This window comes from Psittacula echo (assembly GCF_963264785.1).
Source record: "Psittacula echo genome assembly, chromosome: 9".
Taxonomy (NCBI): domain Eukaryota; kingdom Metazoa; phylum Chordata; class Aves; order Psittaciformes; family Psittacidae; genus Psittacula; species Psittacula echo.
In genome coordinates, this window is record NC_137745.1 from 17,413,746 (window position 1) to 17,430,347 (window position 16,602).

Here is a 16,602-nt window from a genome sequence, read left to right on the forward strand (position 1 = left end):
GTCATCAGTCTTCACTGAGCTGTGTTGTGTTGCTCTTAATCCCCAGGTTAGACTATCCTGGTGTCAGTACCTACCTTTTTTAATAGTACCTTTGCTAGTTGTGAAGAGACAACCTATTTGTAAAAGAGCATCACTTTTTTTCTGTTACACAGTGGTGTAGTCTCATTGGTTAACTATGCAACAAAGCCTTTGTTTCACACAAAGTAGGGGTGAAACCTTGTAAGTGAAGAATAAATGCATATTTCTGATAGCCAAGATGGGCTGCCAGGTTCGTAGGTGACTTTCAGACTTCTGAAATACTTCATTGATTGCTCTTAAACTTTCTAGACTTGGAGTCACTGCTAAGGATTTTATTCCATATGTTTGCTGTTGATATGCTGAAGTGGTTTATGTCAGAGGCCTCTCTTCTCCTCTGAAATAAATACTACATTATGGAGAGAATATGCCTGTAAGTGGAGCTTAAGTTTGGTGTTCAGCTGAAAAACTAGCTTGAGATCTCTAACACTTGTCTCAGAGTCTCAAACGCTGCTTTTCCTGTGAAGGAATCTCATGGTGAACAACTGACTAGTTGTTTGGGGTGTGGCTGATAAGTGTTGTAATGCTAAGCGTAGTATTTTAATGTTTTTGTGGTTTTAATGGTGTTATTCTGCATGTTGCTTTGAAGTTCTTTAGGTTGCTCTAGTTTCATGATGTTCCTGACCCAAAGAATGTTGGAAGAGGTCGCTTATACATTGAGAACACTGTTATGCTATGTCTGTATTCAGTAGCATATTTAAAAATAACATCTTTAATCAGTGGCAATGCTTTCTTAGATAAGCTTTGTGTGCATCTGCTGACTCTGATGTGTTGACAAAATTGACCTTTAAGCAAACATAGATGGAAAATTTTAATAGACATTAGCTTTCTTCTGCAGGTGATGGTCTGGAAGACTAACTTTGATGCGTCAGATTATGGTGATGTACTGAAAACTGAGAAGTCTGGCAAGAGTTCCATCATCCCAGAAGATGGAACCCATCAAACTCTGGTAGGTCAGCATACAGAAATTGTGCAGAGTTTCTTCCTGCAGCTAAGAAGCATGTGACTCAGGTAGAAAGATGAACTATAGAGCCATCTTTCTTTGGTATTTACTTGAGCTGCAAGATGTGTTTTTAACCAACTTCATATTGTTTGCGTGGTTTAACTGTACTTGCTTTAGGAAAAGAAATAAAAGATATTTGAGAGGGAAATAAATTTAGTGTATGTATATATATATTTTTTTTTATTTTGGTTTCTGTTAAAGAATTGTGTGGTAGGCTTGGATGAAAGTCCACTAAAAGAGCAGAGATGTGAGTAACAGCTGAAGTCAGTTTTTCTAGCTGATGTGAATCCTTTAGGCTGGTGTCAGTCTGAAAATAGGTACTGTTCGCTATAGCTTTTCACTGATGGTCAGCAAAGACAAAAGAAATCTCTGTGCATGGACATCACACATGAGAAATAGGTGATGTATTGTATTGGAACTTCTTTCCCAAATGTGTGGAGATATTAATTCACATCTGTTCCCTGAACCATGTATTAAAAGACATCTGAGTTCTCATTGTACCGAATGGCTAAATCCACCAAGTGAGTAATTTCATTTTCAATTTCAATTCAGTATGATGCACTGATCAAAGTGTGGTACTGATGTTGGATGTCATGGCTAGTACAAGAGTAACCCTTTCAAGTTACTGCTCATATGAGTTATAATTTTTGCCCATGGTGATGCTTCACTTAAACAAGACAAAATACAGAAGTCTATCTTTGGATATTCTTGTTACATTTGAATACCTAGAGGATTCTGAAATATGACAGTGGCTGGTTTTTGGTACATCTTGTTCAATATAAGCTGTAGACTGAAAAGCAGTTTGTTAACCGGGGGTTTATGCATATGTGGCATGGCCTCAGTTAAAAGGTAAGCTTCTAGCCAACATCTCTTTCTCTGTGGCAGTGTCTTTAATCTTATCAACTTAGATCTTTATTGGGATAAACTCATGTTCTATCTTAAGCATAGTAGCGTTTTTATTTAACATGATTTCAGTCCATTGCTGGAGGATTGGAATAGTTGTAGTATTTTGTGACAGACAGGATTTGAGTCTGCAGCTCTAAACCTGATGCTTTATTATGTGGAGTGCTCTGTAAAGAAAGCGAACAAAATCAGAGGATGCTAGTGCTAGGTGGGTGGTAGAGGATGGTAAGAAGCAATCACAGAAGGAATGAGGAGGTGAAAGTTTTTATTGATCCTTGGCTAGTTTTGGCTAAACCTGGCTTCTTCCTTTTCTTTCTCTCCTATGTTCTAACTCTAAAGTTATGCAGGCTATGAAACTAGCAGTCCAATGACCTCTTTGTTTATTAACTGGAGTAACTTTTAACTCTTATCTGTTTTAATTTAAGATATGTGTAATAGAATTCTGGGCTGAAATAAGCGGGGACAAAGAAAGCCTTTATGGGAAGAAATACTTTCAGTTTGTAACATTCCAAGGAATGGCTTAAATAGTGTAGACAAGGTGTCCACTAATGGGAGATAATGGTAAGTTAACCCCACCTATGTTGCTGTTATTACCAAAGCATATTATCCAGTGGTAATTTAAGGAAAGGAAGAAAATGTCAGAGCTCTTCTAAAACTTAGTTCTGTGTCACAGAACCTCTTAAGATGTGCATTGAAAGTAGTTGCTGAACAAAACTCTTGAACAGTGACTAACCAACCTGAGTGTTTGTCACTCCGACAAAACTATTCTTCTGCGGAAGAGGGTTTACCTGGCAAAACCTCTAATAGATGCAGCTGGGACCAACTGTTTGTGTGCTGCTGACAGGCAAATCTGTATCATGTGGTATTGATTGACAAGGGATTGCTTCACTCATGCTCTGAGCCTGTGGGAAACAGGGCACTATATTCTTTGAGGTAATATATTGGTTTGGACCAGGTGCTGTGTTTTTGCAGAGGGCAGAGTGAATCCATGCTGAGTCATGTGGAAGAGACATACTTTGGTTTGGGGACCTAAATTACTTCAAAGGAGTGAGTACTTTGAACTGCCAACCTAATGCAACCTTTGGCTTGGGTGCGCAGCACAGGAGCTGCTGATCCTGGCAGTAATACCTGAATATAGAAAGTGTTGGGAAGTTCCTGTATTATGTGCAATGTACAGAAGATCGAACTGAGTGGTAGTGAGTGGGCTTCTTCCTTCCTGTTTACTTCTTGGGCAAACATGGTGTTATCTTTTGGCCTGAATACCACAATTGATGCTTCCACTAGATCTGCCAAATTAGCTATGAGCATAAATAGAAACTTGTAAATTAAACATTTGCCTGCCTTCAAGGGTAAAATTATTCCTAGTTAAGAAGTAGGGCTGAAGGTGCTTGCAGTGGTGAGCTTGGATGCTAACTGGCAAAACTAAGACCAATGTCTTAGTCAACTAAGTCTGATGCAGTTCTACAATGTCATCTTTTATGCAGTTAAGAACATTGTTTTGCCTTGAAAGTGTGATGCAGCTCTGTTCTGCAATAAAGGAGTGGAATTTCATTTATTTTTTTTTTTGTCTCATATCACACAGTCAGATTGGTGCTGCCAAAGCCAATATAGTCTATTTTTTTGGATGGTAGCAGCTGTACTGTGGCTGCCTGTTACAACAACAATCGTGTAGAGCTTATACGTGGGCTCTACGAAGAGCGCAGTGCACTTCATAAGAATGGAAATGTAAAATATGACTAATACTCAATATCCTTGTGTATTAGCTTTAGGAATGCAGTGCTTTAATATTAAGGCAATTATAATTGCTGAAGTTAGAAGGGGAAGAATAAACAATGTAGTCTGAGAGTATTCTTGTTTTGAATACCATAGGTTAAGTTTAGAATTTATACGAAATGTTATTTGCTGTTAACAAGAACAGATATCTCTGAAGAAGGCTTGGTTTGTTATTTTAAGTATATCCTGAGAGAAGTCTTGGCCCTATGATAACTATTCTATGATTTCCATTCATAAAATCACAGAATAGTTCGTGTTGGAAGAGGCCTTCAAAGGTCACCTAGTCCAGTCCTCCTTCAATGAGCAGGGACATCTTCAACTAGAGCAGGTTGCTTAGAACCACATGCAGCCTGGCCTTGAATGTCTCCAGGGATGGTGCATCCACCATCTCTCTGGGCAACAGGAGTACTCTCTTTGTTTCAAATTAATTTCATTACTTTTACCTTTTAGAAATGTGTTAATGCTGGGCTTTTTAAGAGTACTGTCATGACTACAACTTACTGCAAGACTTAAATTTCACTATATATTCAGTTCCTTCTTTTGAGCAAAATGTTTGCTTTTTAATAATGAAATACTTACTTGGTGGATTTTGTGTAGTTGATGTCAGTCTTTTCCCATCAAAATCAGACTCAAAACTGCCACCTGTAGCTCTTGTTCATGCCAAGGTCACTTTTCCCTTCAATGAAAAATGAAGCTGCTTGATCTTTCTCTGCTGCTGTGTTAGCATGCCAGAATTTGGCTTCTGGAATAATAGGTTTTGCAGAAGTTTTGGGATGTAACTGCATTTAAAACTAGCACAGAGGTTATTCGGTTTTGGTACTCCGAAAATATATGAATGCTTTTCTTGACACATCTTTAGTCTGTTTCACCCTTTACGTAAGTCAGGGAGACTGTTTTTCCAAGGAGAGTTTGTGCTCTCTTGTGTAGTTTTTCTCTTAATCCTTGTGAAAGCACAAATACTAACCAAAACAGGGGCTGTCTAAAATCACTTGGTTTAGTATCTGATTTCTCATGGGGAGAGTCAGACTAACATGCAGGAATAACTGAACACAGACATCAAAACCAGTTTGTCATCAAAATGAATGGTAGAAAAAAGAATCCAAAATAACCTGTGGGAAAGAAGAGGCATGAAACATCATCAGGATTGGTGAACTTGTAAACATACTTGCTCTAAACCAATTTTCACTTCTGTAGGCAGAGGGAGACTGGAGCCTTTAGCAGATGCTGGTTTCTCAGGCAGTTGATGAAAGTTCATTATGAATCAGGGTATTGGGCTTGTTTGCAACAATAGACATGAACTTCAAAGTTCTCTGCCCACCTGCTTGTGTTTTCTGTAAATAAAAGGCTTACGAGATGCAGCTTGCTTTGAAATTAAAACTCCTTTGTGCAAGGACTGATGAAAGCAAAAGAGAAGCTCATGATGAGCAGGAACTGAAGTCATGACTATGGTGTAAAAGCACAGACACGAAATTGTGATAAAGAAAAACACTAAAGCTGTCAGAAGTGAATTGCCACTATCTGTTAGTGTAAATGTGAGACTTTAAATGTTAGATCAGAATTATGGTAGCTCTCAAATAATTGCTTACTCTTACATTACAAGCTAACAATTGTTGCTACTAAATGTTGCATAATTGTTTTGAAAACTACAGTTGAGGCAAGAGCTCGTGCTGCTTGCTGTGTGGAACTGATGGAAGGAAATGAAGTCTTATAGTCCTGTGTGTTGATCCTATAGGATTCTAGATTGAAGCAAATACAAATGCTATGGGGTAAGAGTAAATTCATGCTTTAAGCTGCAGTATGGAGTGGTAAGGACCTAAAAGAAAGTCAGAATAGGAGGTATGGATTTTCTGTGGGACTTTGTAAATATGGTCTTTTATGCTTGTCCTGGGATCAGTAAACTGTAAGCATAAAGGTCTATCTATATAAAGAATTGTGTACGATCAGATCAAAAGACATGTTCACAGATCTGACATGTTGTAAAAACATTCATCATACAATTTGTTCTCTCCAGAAAGGGCAGATAATGTGTTTTATTTTGAGGGTTTGGTGATGGTGTTTTTCTCAAATACAAGGAAGGCTTCGTGCATGCGATTACAGCTGATGTGAGGGTACAAGAACATTTGTTATGTGACAGGTTTGCTGCTATTGTTGACTAATTCCAAGAAGTCTATGTATGGTCAAGTGTTAGGAGCAAATGCAGAACAGTTGATGTCACATGGACAGTTAGAAAATGCTTGGGTGTTTATCTAAACTTGTGCACTGAAAATTATGAATAAAAACATTGTAGTATAAGCTAAGCTGGTAAACAGTTTTTCATGCAGTATTATGGAAAGTCATTCATTGATACAGAGATTCTTTACTCGAGTTTAAACCCGAACCTTCTTCAGGCGTGTTGTAACTCTTTGTGAAAAATACCACTTTGCAAAGGAGGCTGCTGACGAGGAGACTTCAGTCTAAGACTGCATATAGCTTTCTGAAGGAAAATACTTTAAAACTTGTTTGTGTTGCAGTACCCCAGAGATAAAGCTGTCTTGAACAGGGGGAGTGGGAGCTTCAGATGTCCAGAAGGCTGTGAAATGCGTGGTCAGCAAGGGATGCATGTAGTTTGCTCATCATAGACTAAAGGTATCCTGGCAAGTGAGGTAATAGATGCAGCATAACTTAAGCTTACAGGTGGTGGGGAAGTGTTTCTCTTGCCATTTCTGTTGTGAATTCTGCAACCATATAACTTAAATATAAGCAACTTAGTTGTCAGCTCGTGGTAGGACTCTGAGAGGCCTGCTTATATGAGTGGATGTGCAAACAGACTCAAAACTGGGTAATCCCTTGTTTGGGCAATTTAGGAGACATAGGCAGAGGTGCAGAGTTGTCCTCTGTTACTCTCTTGCCAAGAATTATTTCTGTTCTTTTGAAATTCAAGAGTACAAATGTTTTAAGTATCTTCAGCTCCTTTGAAGTTAAATAGTACTCAATTGTGGAGCTACCAAATTTGAAAGTTAATGGCATAGCAGACTTCACAGAGTGAAGCTTGGGAAGAGCAGTGCTTCAGTAGACTATTAAACAAGTAAGCGGCCTGTGACTCTTCAGATGTGTCTTTTGGTTGAGACAGGCATTTAGGCCTCTTCCTAAACTGCTGGATTTAACATTTTCTCCAGGCATTGGACTATGCTTATTTCCTCCATGACAATTTTCCCAAGAGTTCTGTTGAATAGGATTAGAGACTAATTCCAAAAACCATGATCTGATCATAAAGTTGTCTGAAGCCTATAACTGCATGTCCAAAGCTGACTCCACATCTCCCTTTGCTGGTTCTGCTTCATCTTTGGTGACCTTGGGTGCCTCCTGCTCTCAGCCTGGGGTCTCTGTGCTGACTGCAGCAGTTCATTCTGTCAGCCACTAGTTCCTTGTGTAAATAAATTCCTCCTGAATTACTCACAGGCCATATGTGCCTCTTCTTTTTCTGACCCTTTGGCTTCCAAATGGTAACTATCTGTAATTTTAGCATCCATTACCATGGACAAATTCTTTTGTACACTTTTACTTTTTATTTTACTTACTGTGAAATCCCCTCCTGGGAAGCACTTTCAAGGCACAAGGCTGTAGTTCTTTGCAATTGGACATGAATGTGTGTTGTTGTTTGCACCTCCTTCATCCCCTTCTATTTATTTAAGTGTTGTAAGGGAGGAGTCCTGTATTCACAGCAGGAGCTCTAACCTTCAGCCTTCAGGATAAAGGTGGTCTGCAAAATGGTTATTTTTCCTGATCTGTTTGTCACCATGTTTCTCTGAGGATGCGTTCCCACTCCAGGAGGCTTTAGTTTGGTAAATGACTGTCTTCCCTTTGGAATGGGGAGGTAGATTATTTACTTAAAAGATCAACATTGTGATGAGTGCTTAAGATGCTCTCTACTCTGCTTGGCTTCTGAGCAGAAGCTTCATAGGGCTACGCAAGACTCTTACTACAACTGACCAAAGGATGCTCAGGAGCTCTTCCACATGTTCTTCACAAGCAGTGGAGTTGCAGATGGTTATCCCAGCTGCCTGGCCTTTATTACTCTTTTGCTGAGGGAAGCTCACTCACGTAAGCTTGTTGCAACATGTGGTTGTAATTTTTTGCAAGGAGACAGAGTTTCAACAGGAGCAGCGTACACCTTCAGACGCAGAACATCTGCCTCCTTTGTGGTGTGGACAAAGATGGGTCTCTGCTTTGGCCTGTGCCTAAAGAGGCTGTGCTTGTAAATCTTGTGAGAGCCAGAAGGATGTCATTTTCTTTCATCACTCACATTCTTTTCTGAGGAAGAGCAGCTAGTAGCTCTTTCTGTGCAAGAAGTGTGCTCCTGTGGTGTCTTTCACTCATCTTCCTGGAAACCAGAGATATAGAGTGGGATGAACTCTAACCTCCAAGAAGTTCCAGACACTTTGTTGACTAAGGGAGCTGTCACGGTGAGTAAGGCTGGCTAGCTGAGAATGTTTGCTTGATCTCTTCCTGCCTATTGCAGCATCCCTAGAATCTGGGGAACGTAATCATTCTTCCCGTTATGGTGGTATGGTTAGTAGGAACTCTGGCTAACATGAGCCAAAAAGAGCACACTGCCCATTCACTTATAAACGCGTGTTCTTGCTAAAAAAAAGAGAGAGAGAAACTTGGTCTCATGCTGTGTGTTTACAGGCCTATTGGAACTCCTTCGCCCTGGTACAGATAACCCTGTTCCAGCCCAGTATGTCAGGCAGGAAGGCATCAGAGTTGCATCTTCCCTTTTGTGGGTAGCCCCCAAGGGGGTAACTGCTCGGTTTCATCATTGGAAAGGCTGTATCCAGCTGAGCTCTAGAGTCCAGCTGTAATTCACTGGAGACTAAAGCCTGGTAACACTGCCAGGTTTCTTCATATCAGGAAGTCCAAGTTCATCTGAGTGGAACTGAACAGCTCTATCAGTTGGCTGTGCTGCTTGTGGAGCCTCACTGTAGATCTTGCCAATTTTTCTGCATCTTAATTTGACTGTGAGGCTGCATCAGAGCAAAATAAATGGTTTTCTCTCACTCAACTAAATGAGTGTCTGCCTCGCAAGCAGTTAACGGCAGAGCTCCTTTCTGGAAGATGTGCCAGGAAGCCTCTGTTAATGGCTAGCACTCTAATACTCTATTTCAGCTTTTTTCTTGTTGTTGCTGTGTGAAAATGAAGTTTTCACAAGCTAATGGGTTTTGCCTGTATGATGTTGCTCTTTATCCTGAAACTTTTGGGTTTGCTTTCCTCTTGATCTGGTCACTGTAAGGAAAAAAAAGGTGAACATGCCAAACAAATGAAAGCTTATGTCTTCTCTGATTTTGTGCATTAACACTTTTACATGTTGCAGTCTGTTTCAGAGTTTTCTGATCTTGATGAAGGACCTGAGAGAGAAAAGGCAGGGTATAGGCACCCTCAGCTTGGCTTTCCAAGACGCTCAGAATGACTGTACTGACCTGCAACAGATTTGCCTTTTAGTGGATGGGAGCAGCTGTGCTGCTTCAAGTGTTTTCCTGTCTGTTCTGGTTTGACAAGACTTTCTGCAGAAATAAGAGGATCAGCTTTTAATTTCTGTCACCTTGCAGCAAATAAATTTGTTCTTTATGGCTCTGGAACAGTAAGGCAAGTCCTGACAAGTCATTATTGGTCAGAATAAAAATTGCCTTTTAAGTTCAGCATCTCAGGCTAATTAATGTAAATTCACCCACTTAGGTTGCTGCTGTATATGGCTTCTTCTAATGCTTGAGTCATAATTCAAAGAGAAGGGACAGAGGCAAGATTTATAGTTTTTTGCTTTTCCAAGCTGCTATTCTGTCAGCTCTGAGATGAAGACAGCTCCAGCTTGAAAAGCTTGTAAGACCTCAGACTTTTCTACTAAAATGCAGACTTGAAGCAAAAGCAGTAACAAATGGGCATGTTATATGCAGACACACACATGCTGTGTTTACATATATAAATGTTATATGTATACATACACATATTTTTTTATTATTTGTATTTTTACTGTGAGGTTGGTGAGGCCCTGGAGCAGGCTGCCCAAAGAAGTGGTGAATGCTCCATCCCTGGCAGTGGTCAAGGCCAGGCTGGACAGACCCTTGGGCAACATGATCTAGTGTGAGGCATCCCTGCCCATGGCATTGAGGTTGGAACTTGATGATCTTAAGGTTCTTCTTTTCAATCCGTAAGTAATACACATAAATATGTATATGATACGTATGTTACACAGCATATACATTCCTATTTCATTAGAAAGAGGCAAATGATTCTGATGAAAAGAATGAGCTGGAAGCTGTTGTTCCCACTTTAGGAAATCTGTGTGTGTTTTGCTTCTTGCCTTGGAGACTGTTGGTGTTGAAGAACCTGTAGCTGGCTAACCCAAGGCTGAGGATAAACACTTTGTTTCGGTGTTCGGCTTCTTTCTCTTGGGAGCCTTTGCCAAAAGCAATCTTAAATAGGGCCAGAGAACAGGAGTTCAATTCTTGGTGAAATTTCTTACCAATAGTTCTCATATTCATCTTTTTGTTCCTATAGTGGCTTGTTTCCACCAAAACTGTTCCTTTGAGATTTTTTGGTGCTGTTCTGCTCCAGGAAGAGTGTTAAAATAGCCAGTTAAGTATCACCTGTACAACAAAGCCTAATTATTCCGTACTAAATTTGAAGAGACCTCCTCATATCTCCCAAGACCACACTAAGGTTGATGGGAAGGGAGAGTTGGTTAAGGGAGGTGAAATGTCTAAGCAAAGTGAGAAAAGACAAATCTAACATGCTGAAGGCTGCACTCGGCTTTAAGAAGGCTTAAGGAATACAGACCTGCTGTATTTTTTTCAACAGCTGGTAGTTATGAATTCTCACCTGTCCGTGCACTCTTTCACTGGGCTTTCAATGTCTGTCAGTCCTAGTTCCTATTTTCACTTGTCATAGGAAAGTCACTTGTGCTTGTGGAAATGTAATATATGTAGAACTTGCCCATTCTTCTTGGAGGTTTGTAGAGGGCTTTTTAGCTATTGAAAGTGTAACTCAAATTGGAAAGGAGCTGACTATTGAAGCTTACTTCCTATATTTTATCATTTTCCCTTAGTAAGACCAAATTAATCTAGTATTGCATTAATAACTAGTAATTTGGAAACCTTAGCTTTTTTAGTGTTATGTTCCTTTCTGAATTGAGGTTGTGGTGATCCACATTGCCAGAGTTTATAAGGAACTGAGTCTTCTATTCCTCCCAGTGCCAGCTGCACTCCTCTTTGGAAACAGTGCAGGAATTTGCTTTCATTTTTCTGTGTAAAACAAAGTTCACATAGCACAAAAACTCATGAGCCTGATCTCGTCTGGCAAACAACCGATTGATGCCATGGTATGTATAGTGGTGCCCAGTATAAGCCAACTGAAAAACATGGGCAGCACGTAGCTTGGGTGCATTTAGCTGTGTGCATAGATGCTTGTTACTTGAAGGTACCTTGAAAACCACGACACTAATGTCTGTCTTGGTTTAAAAGTGATACAGAGGATACAGTTAAGTGGATGAACAGACAGTGAACGGAAGAGCAAGGCCACAAAGGATGGGAACAGCTTTTCCCTTTTGGCAGGCAGGAGCAGGGTCAGGACCTGCTTTGGCAGGAGACTGCCAAAACAGTGACACTTGCAGAGATAGGTTGCTAGTATTTCAGTCTGAGTGCAGCCTTCTGTGTATGGACAGGTTGTTTTCATGCATGTTTGAGTACTGTAGCTGGCCATTAGCTAGTAGCCTTGTCTCTTTTCCTTCTGGCAGCTTGCATTGCTGGATGGTGTGATATGTCTTTGCTTAAAATACACAAACCTAACTCCATTCGCCTGCCTCTGCCAGTGGTTCACTTAGGCTTTGGCACAAGAGTGCCTTGGGATTTAAAGGGTTTTGAGGTGTACCTATTAACTATTCTACTTCTTAGGGTTATCACAGATTTAATATTTATTTGTGTATAGCAAAACATGGCCATTACTGTATAGGAGCCAAGTTTTAATATTTTAACTTGGTATTTTTAGTAACACCAACAGGGAGGAGGGTTCTGTCTAAATAATTTCTGGCCTCTGGCATATCTAACCCAACTTCTGGTGTGAAGCAAAAATAAAAGGGGATTAATATTCTTTTCATATCCCTTCTCTTTTTCTCCTCCCTCCCTCTAAAATCACCTTCCATTATTGCAACTTGAGTCCTGAAATAAGAAGTGAGGAAGGATGAATAGTCCTATAAATTGTTTTACAAGGTTAAATTAACTTGTATCCTATTTCTGGTTGTTACCCTACGCTGCTCTGAACAGTTAATGTGGAGTCATGCAAGGCTTGAAGAATGTGATTGCTCCAGAAATTTCGGTGGTGCCTTAAAGAGGGGATGCTTTTCCAGGCTAGAGAAACATGTTTGTGCTTGAAGAGCTGTGTTTAGTCAATGGTATTTCGTATGTAGCAGAGAGAAATGAGGTTACCTCTCGATTTTTAGCAAGTTCTCCAATCTAGCACGGTGTACTCCAGCTGACCTTCCTGTGGAGTTTACCTTGAAGCTGATACGCTTCCACTGGATGTCACTGTTGCTCTCTGGGAACACATTTAAAATATCGCTTTACCTGTGGTCAAAATGACTTCTCAAAATAGAAGGCTTTTAATGGTATTTCTCTCTCATTTCGATTAAGTAGAATTGAGATCTGAATAAACAGTGTATACCACCTTTGGGAGTTTTCTGCTCCTCTGTTGTTTCATGGGGAATTCTTTTCAGCTAAAATAGTGAATTTAATTGCACTTAGTGAGTGTTAATCCATCGAATGTCCGTATTGAATTGGATACATTGGATGTATGTGTTGCTTAAAGGGAGTGAATCTTTTTAGGTACTTTAAAATTAATTCTTAATAATATCTTATTCTCTTTAAAGAAGAAACAAAACCCTTCAGAATAGTAGATACACTGTGGAAATTGATTTAAAGGGACTTAAAGGTAGAGCTGCACCTATTCGCTTCCCATCGCTCAGTTGCTCCCTTCCAGTGGAGAGAGGTGAAAAGACAGAAAAATAAGTATTTCCTCTGGATTTAATTTTAAGAATATACTTATTTGAGGTACATCTCAAATAATGCTACTTTTTATTAGTAGGTGTAAAATTCAGGTAGGTGCTTGTCCTGTCAATATATCTTCTAAATATCACCATTTAGAAAGCAAAATGGCATTATTTTAGTTGTTCCTTACAGTTTTACTACAGAGGTACACGTGTTGTGTAGTTAATACTTCCCCCCCCCCGCTATCAGTGCTATAATAATAGCTGGCCAGAATGCTGTTTAGCCAGAACAATTTTCATAAGAGGCTCAGTAAGAGACCTCTGGAATGAAGGATGATTAATTTTCCCCTTCCCCCAAGTAGTTGCACTGTGCTGTCTTTAAGTGGTTGCTATAAATAAATCACTTCTGTTTTCCCTTTGTCACTGAGAGCTATATTGTATTCTGAAACGGCTCATCTATTCTTCCTTTAATGTTCAGCTGCTTCGTGCTATACCCCTAGAGCTTAATACGCAGATGTTGTAATAAGATATTTAATGGCAAATACATTGATTTGGTTGTGCCAAGTAAATTGGGCGCTTGAACTCTGACTAAAATAAATGAAACCTCTGCACCAGTATTATTGTTTCTGGTGCCTGTCCTCAGGATTCAGCAGCACTTTACATTGCAGGTGAGTCAGATGGGAGCACAGTTGTCTCTGTAATGGTGATGTTCATCAGTGCTGAGACTGTCACAGTGCCAGGGCATATTTCTATGTTGTTTGCAGTGTTATAAAAAATCTGTTAGAATTTAAATGACTAGTGCTGGCTCACAACGTGATACTGATTGCTATTAGGAGAAGGGTGGCTGCAAGTTTGGTCTGTGAGGGTTTTCTTACTCATTCTTATGGACAGTAGCAGGAGGGCTGATTTAACCCTCTCTTACAAAATCTGAGGTTTTAGTGTTAGGGCAGTTCAGTTTTCCCCACTTGGGTGCACATTTCCTTTCAGATGTACTGCCTGCCTATTAAGGTAGTGGTAAGTACAAGTTGTAGTCTGGCTGTTAAGGGAAAGTTTCCAAACACTTCCCTCATTTGTTAATTGCAAAGGGCAAAGCTTTCCCTGAATAACCCCACAACAATGCTTACCACTGTCACATTTGGAAGTTCTGCTAACCATTCAGTAGAGGCAGCCTTGTTGCCTTTATAATGCAGCTTCAACTGGTGTCACTGCTGTATTTGAACTATAACTGAAGTCTAGGTGGTGCTTGTGGCAGAAAACCTGTCCCTCTGAGTATTGCAGTCTCTTTCCAGTTTTTTAATGAAGAATCTGTTTGAGCTCATCAGAATGTTTGGCACCTTCCTAAAATTAATGTCAAACAAAATCCTGGGTGTCTGTTCCAATCTAGGATACTTTTAAAATCTTCCAGCATCTGCCCTGTGAAGCCCTGGATATGTTTTTCTTAGGAAGCAAAGTTTTCCTTGACTACACCATGGAGATTTTGGCATGAAAAACCTGAAAGAAGTAAAAACCCCTACAACTGTTTTTCTCCTTGATGCCATGAAATCACTGTTCCCCTTTGTTCACGAAGCTTCTGTTAGCTGATAGCAGAGGGAAGTGCTTTGGGTAGTGTCAATACAAGTATACCTACTTGGGCTCCTCAGCCTCTTCAGAAAAAGTGGGTTGAAATTAGTCTAGTGAATTTAATCCAGATGGATGCTTTAACCTCTGAAAAGGAAGGTGCTGGGCCTTTGTGAAGTGCAGCAGTGTGTACGTCCATCTGGGCCAGGTTGACTGTCAGCCGATCCTTTGCTGTTGTCTTTCTGCTCTTCTGTACTTCATGGGCTGCAGTTACAGCTTGCAGTGTTTTCCTGTGGGTTCAGCTGAGAGTTTGCAGCATTCTCAGTAACCTCTGCCTTGTGTTGGACCTGCCTATGCTGGGCAAACCCAGGCTTAACCCTTAATCCAGTATCTTGTTGGGTGCTGTATATAGGGTCACTCTTTGAGAAGCTTACTTGGATGGGTCCCATACTTCAGGTTGCAGCCTGGTGCCGTCAGAGCGGGTGGGATGAGTAAAGCTATAGAGCAAACTGACTTCAGTTTCTCTGCCTGCCTGTTTATGGGCAGCAATTCAAAGTGCTGTCTGTAGGTGTGGGTGTTGGATACTTGTTTTTTGCACCTGCAGTGGCAGGGTAGGTTAGGTAGGATGTGCTTGTTCCGTGAACTGAATATTCAAATACCGTGGTCAATTAAAAGCCTCCCTTTTGGAAGTTACATTCCGTGACACATTGGCATAGTTTTTATTTGATGGCTGGATATGTCCCTAGTTTAGATAGATGAATTCAGTGCTTCACTGCTGAAGGCTCTAGCTGCAGGTTATCTTCTGGATGATGATGGGCTATAAGGAACCTTTCCAGCAGCTGTGGTGTTTGAAATGGGACATTATGCCTTGTTATCATGCTTTTATTTTAAGTGTAGATATACTTCTGTTCTTGAGGGTGTTGCCACCATGCAGAGTGCCTTCTGGAGCCCACTTGAGCTCTGTGGAGGTGGCTTGCTTGGCTTTTCATGGGGGTGGTACATAGGCTGGGAGCTGATCAGCAGAATTTAGCATCTGTGACAAGAGGCTGCTGATGCCCCTGGCTTTAACTTGACATGATGAAGGACCACCTGATTCATAAAGCATCAGCTGTGGGAGCATCTCTGCAGTATTGACCTTCCAAATATGCCAGGCTCTTAAACTTTGTGGACTGTAGCAAGGAGAATATCAACTCTGAGTTCAACCCAGCAGCTTTTTATGAAAAGCTGTCTGACATATGCTATAAAGATAGAGGGAGAAAATATGTTAGTACAGTCATTTTTCTGCTTCTGTGAGTCAGCTTGTTCTAATGGTTTTGAAGTAGATAGCTCATCATCGTTTGGGGTTTTTAAGTGCAGGTTGTATGCAGTGTTAGCTCACTTAAATTTCTGCTGTGCCATGATTGACTGACCTAAAGTAACATCAGAATAGGATAGTTAGCCTTAAAATAACAAGAAAACATGCTTTTTAGTGCTGATTACCCATTGAAAAAGTGTTTTGTGGGGGAGGTTTTTGTTGTTGATTTTTACTTTTAAATTCAAACAGCAAATAGCAGCTTTGTAAGGCTGGCTTTATGTCATCTCTGCAAGAGCATATTTTGATTGATTAAATCAATGCATCAGGCAGCAACATGTGGCTCTTGGGCTACCTGCAGCCCAGGAGTAGTTTGAGTGTGGCTCCCATGCCAAGGCTGTGCAGCGTGACCTGGAGTGTGGGCTGTGTTGGCCTAGGGCCTGTGGATAATCCAAATTATCCAAGCAAGTGGGAGGAAGCAAATTAGCAGAGGCTGGTGTGGCTGGCACCACCTGATACCCAGCTGCATCCCAAGCCTGTGGTGTAGCACAGTGATCCCTGTGGAATAGTTGTTATATGTATCCTTTGAACCTTTCCCTTCCTTTCCTTCTCCTTACACAAAAGTGGTCTTGTGATGGTTGGCTGTATGAGGGTAGTTTGCGTGACAGGGACTGGAAGGATGGTCAACCCTTACTAGCAGTTAGTGGTCAGCAGGAAGGCATTCTCCTGTCAAAGCTTGCTGTTCTGTGCCCTCTTTTCCCCCTTCCCTCCTCAGTCTCCAGTTTCCTTATGTAGTCACATTTCTCTTTGCACTTCTTATTGCTTATTTTGCCCACCTGTTGGGCTAGACCTCAGCCTTGGGAGCCTTTCTGTGGCTGAAATCTGTGACTCACAGCAGCAAAAGTGTTTTAATATATATTTGTTTTTTAAAAAATATATATTTATGTGTGTATGTGTGTGTACACATGTATCCTCATAATGCTCTGAACA

At 40.5% G+C, this 16,602-nt stretch overlaps 1 protein-coding gene across 1 annotated transcript in view; it reads left to right on the forward strand.

Moving 5' to 3' along the window:
• POC1A (POC1 centriolar protein A) overlaps positions 1 to 16,602 on the forward strand; it is a 60,670-nt gene that overhangs the window by 30,056 nt on the left and 14,012 nt on the right. The window contains exon 9 of the mRNA XM_080625234.1: positions 914 to 1,024. Coding sequence (XP_080481360.1) covers positions 914 to 1,024 — 111 coding nt within the window. The remainder of the gene's footprint in view (positions 1 to 913; positions 1,025 to 16,602) is intronic.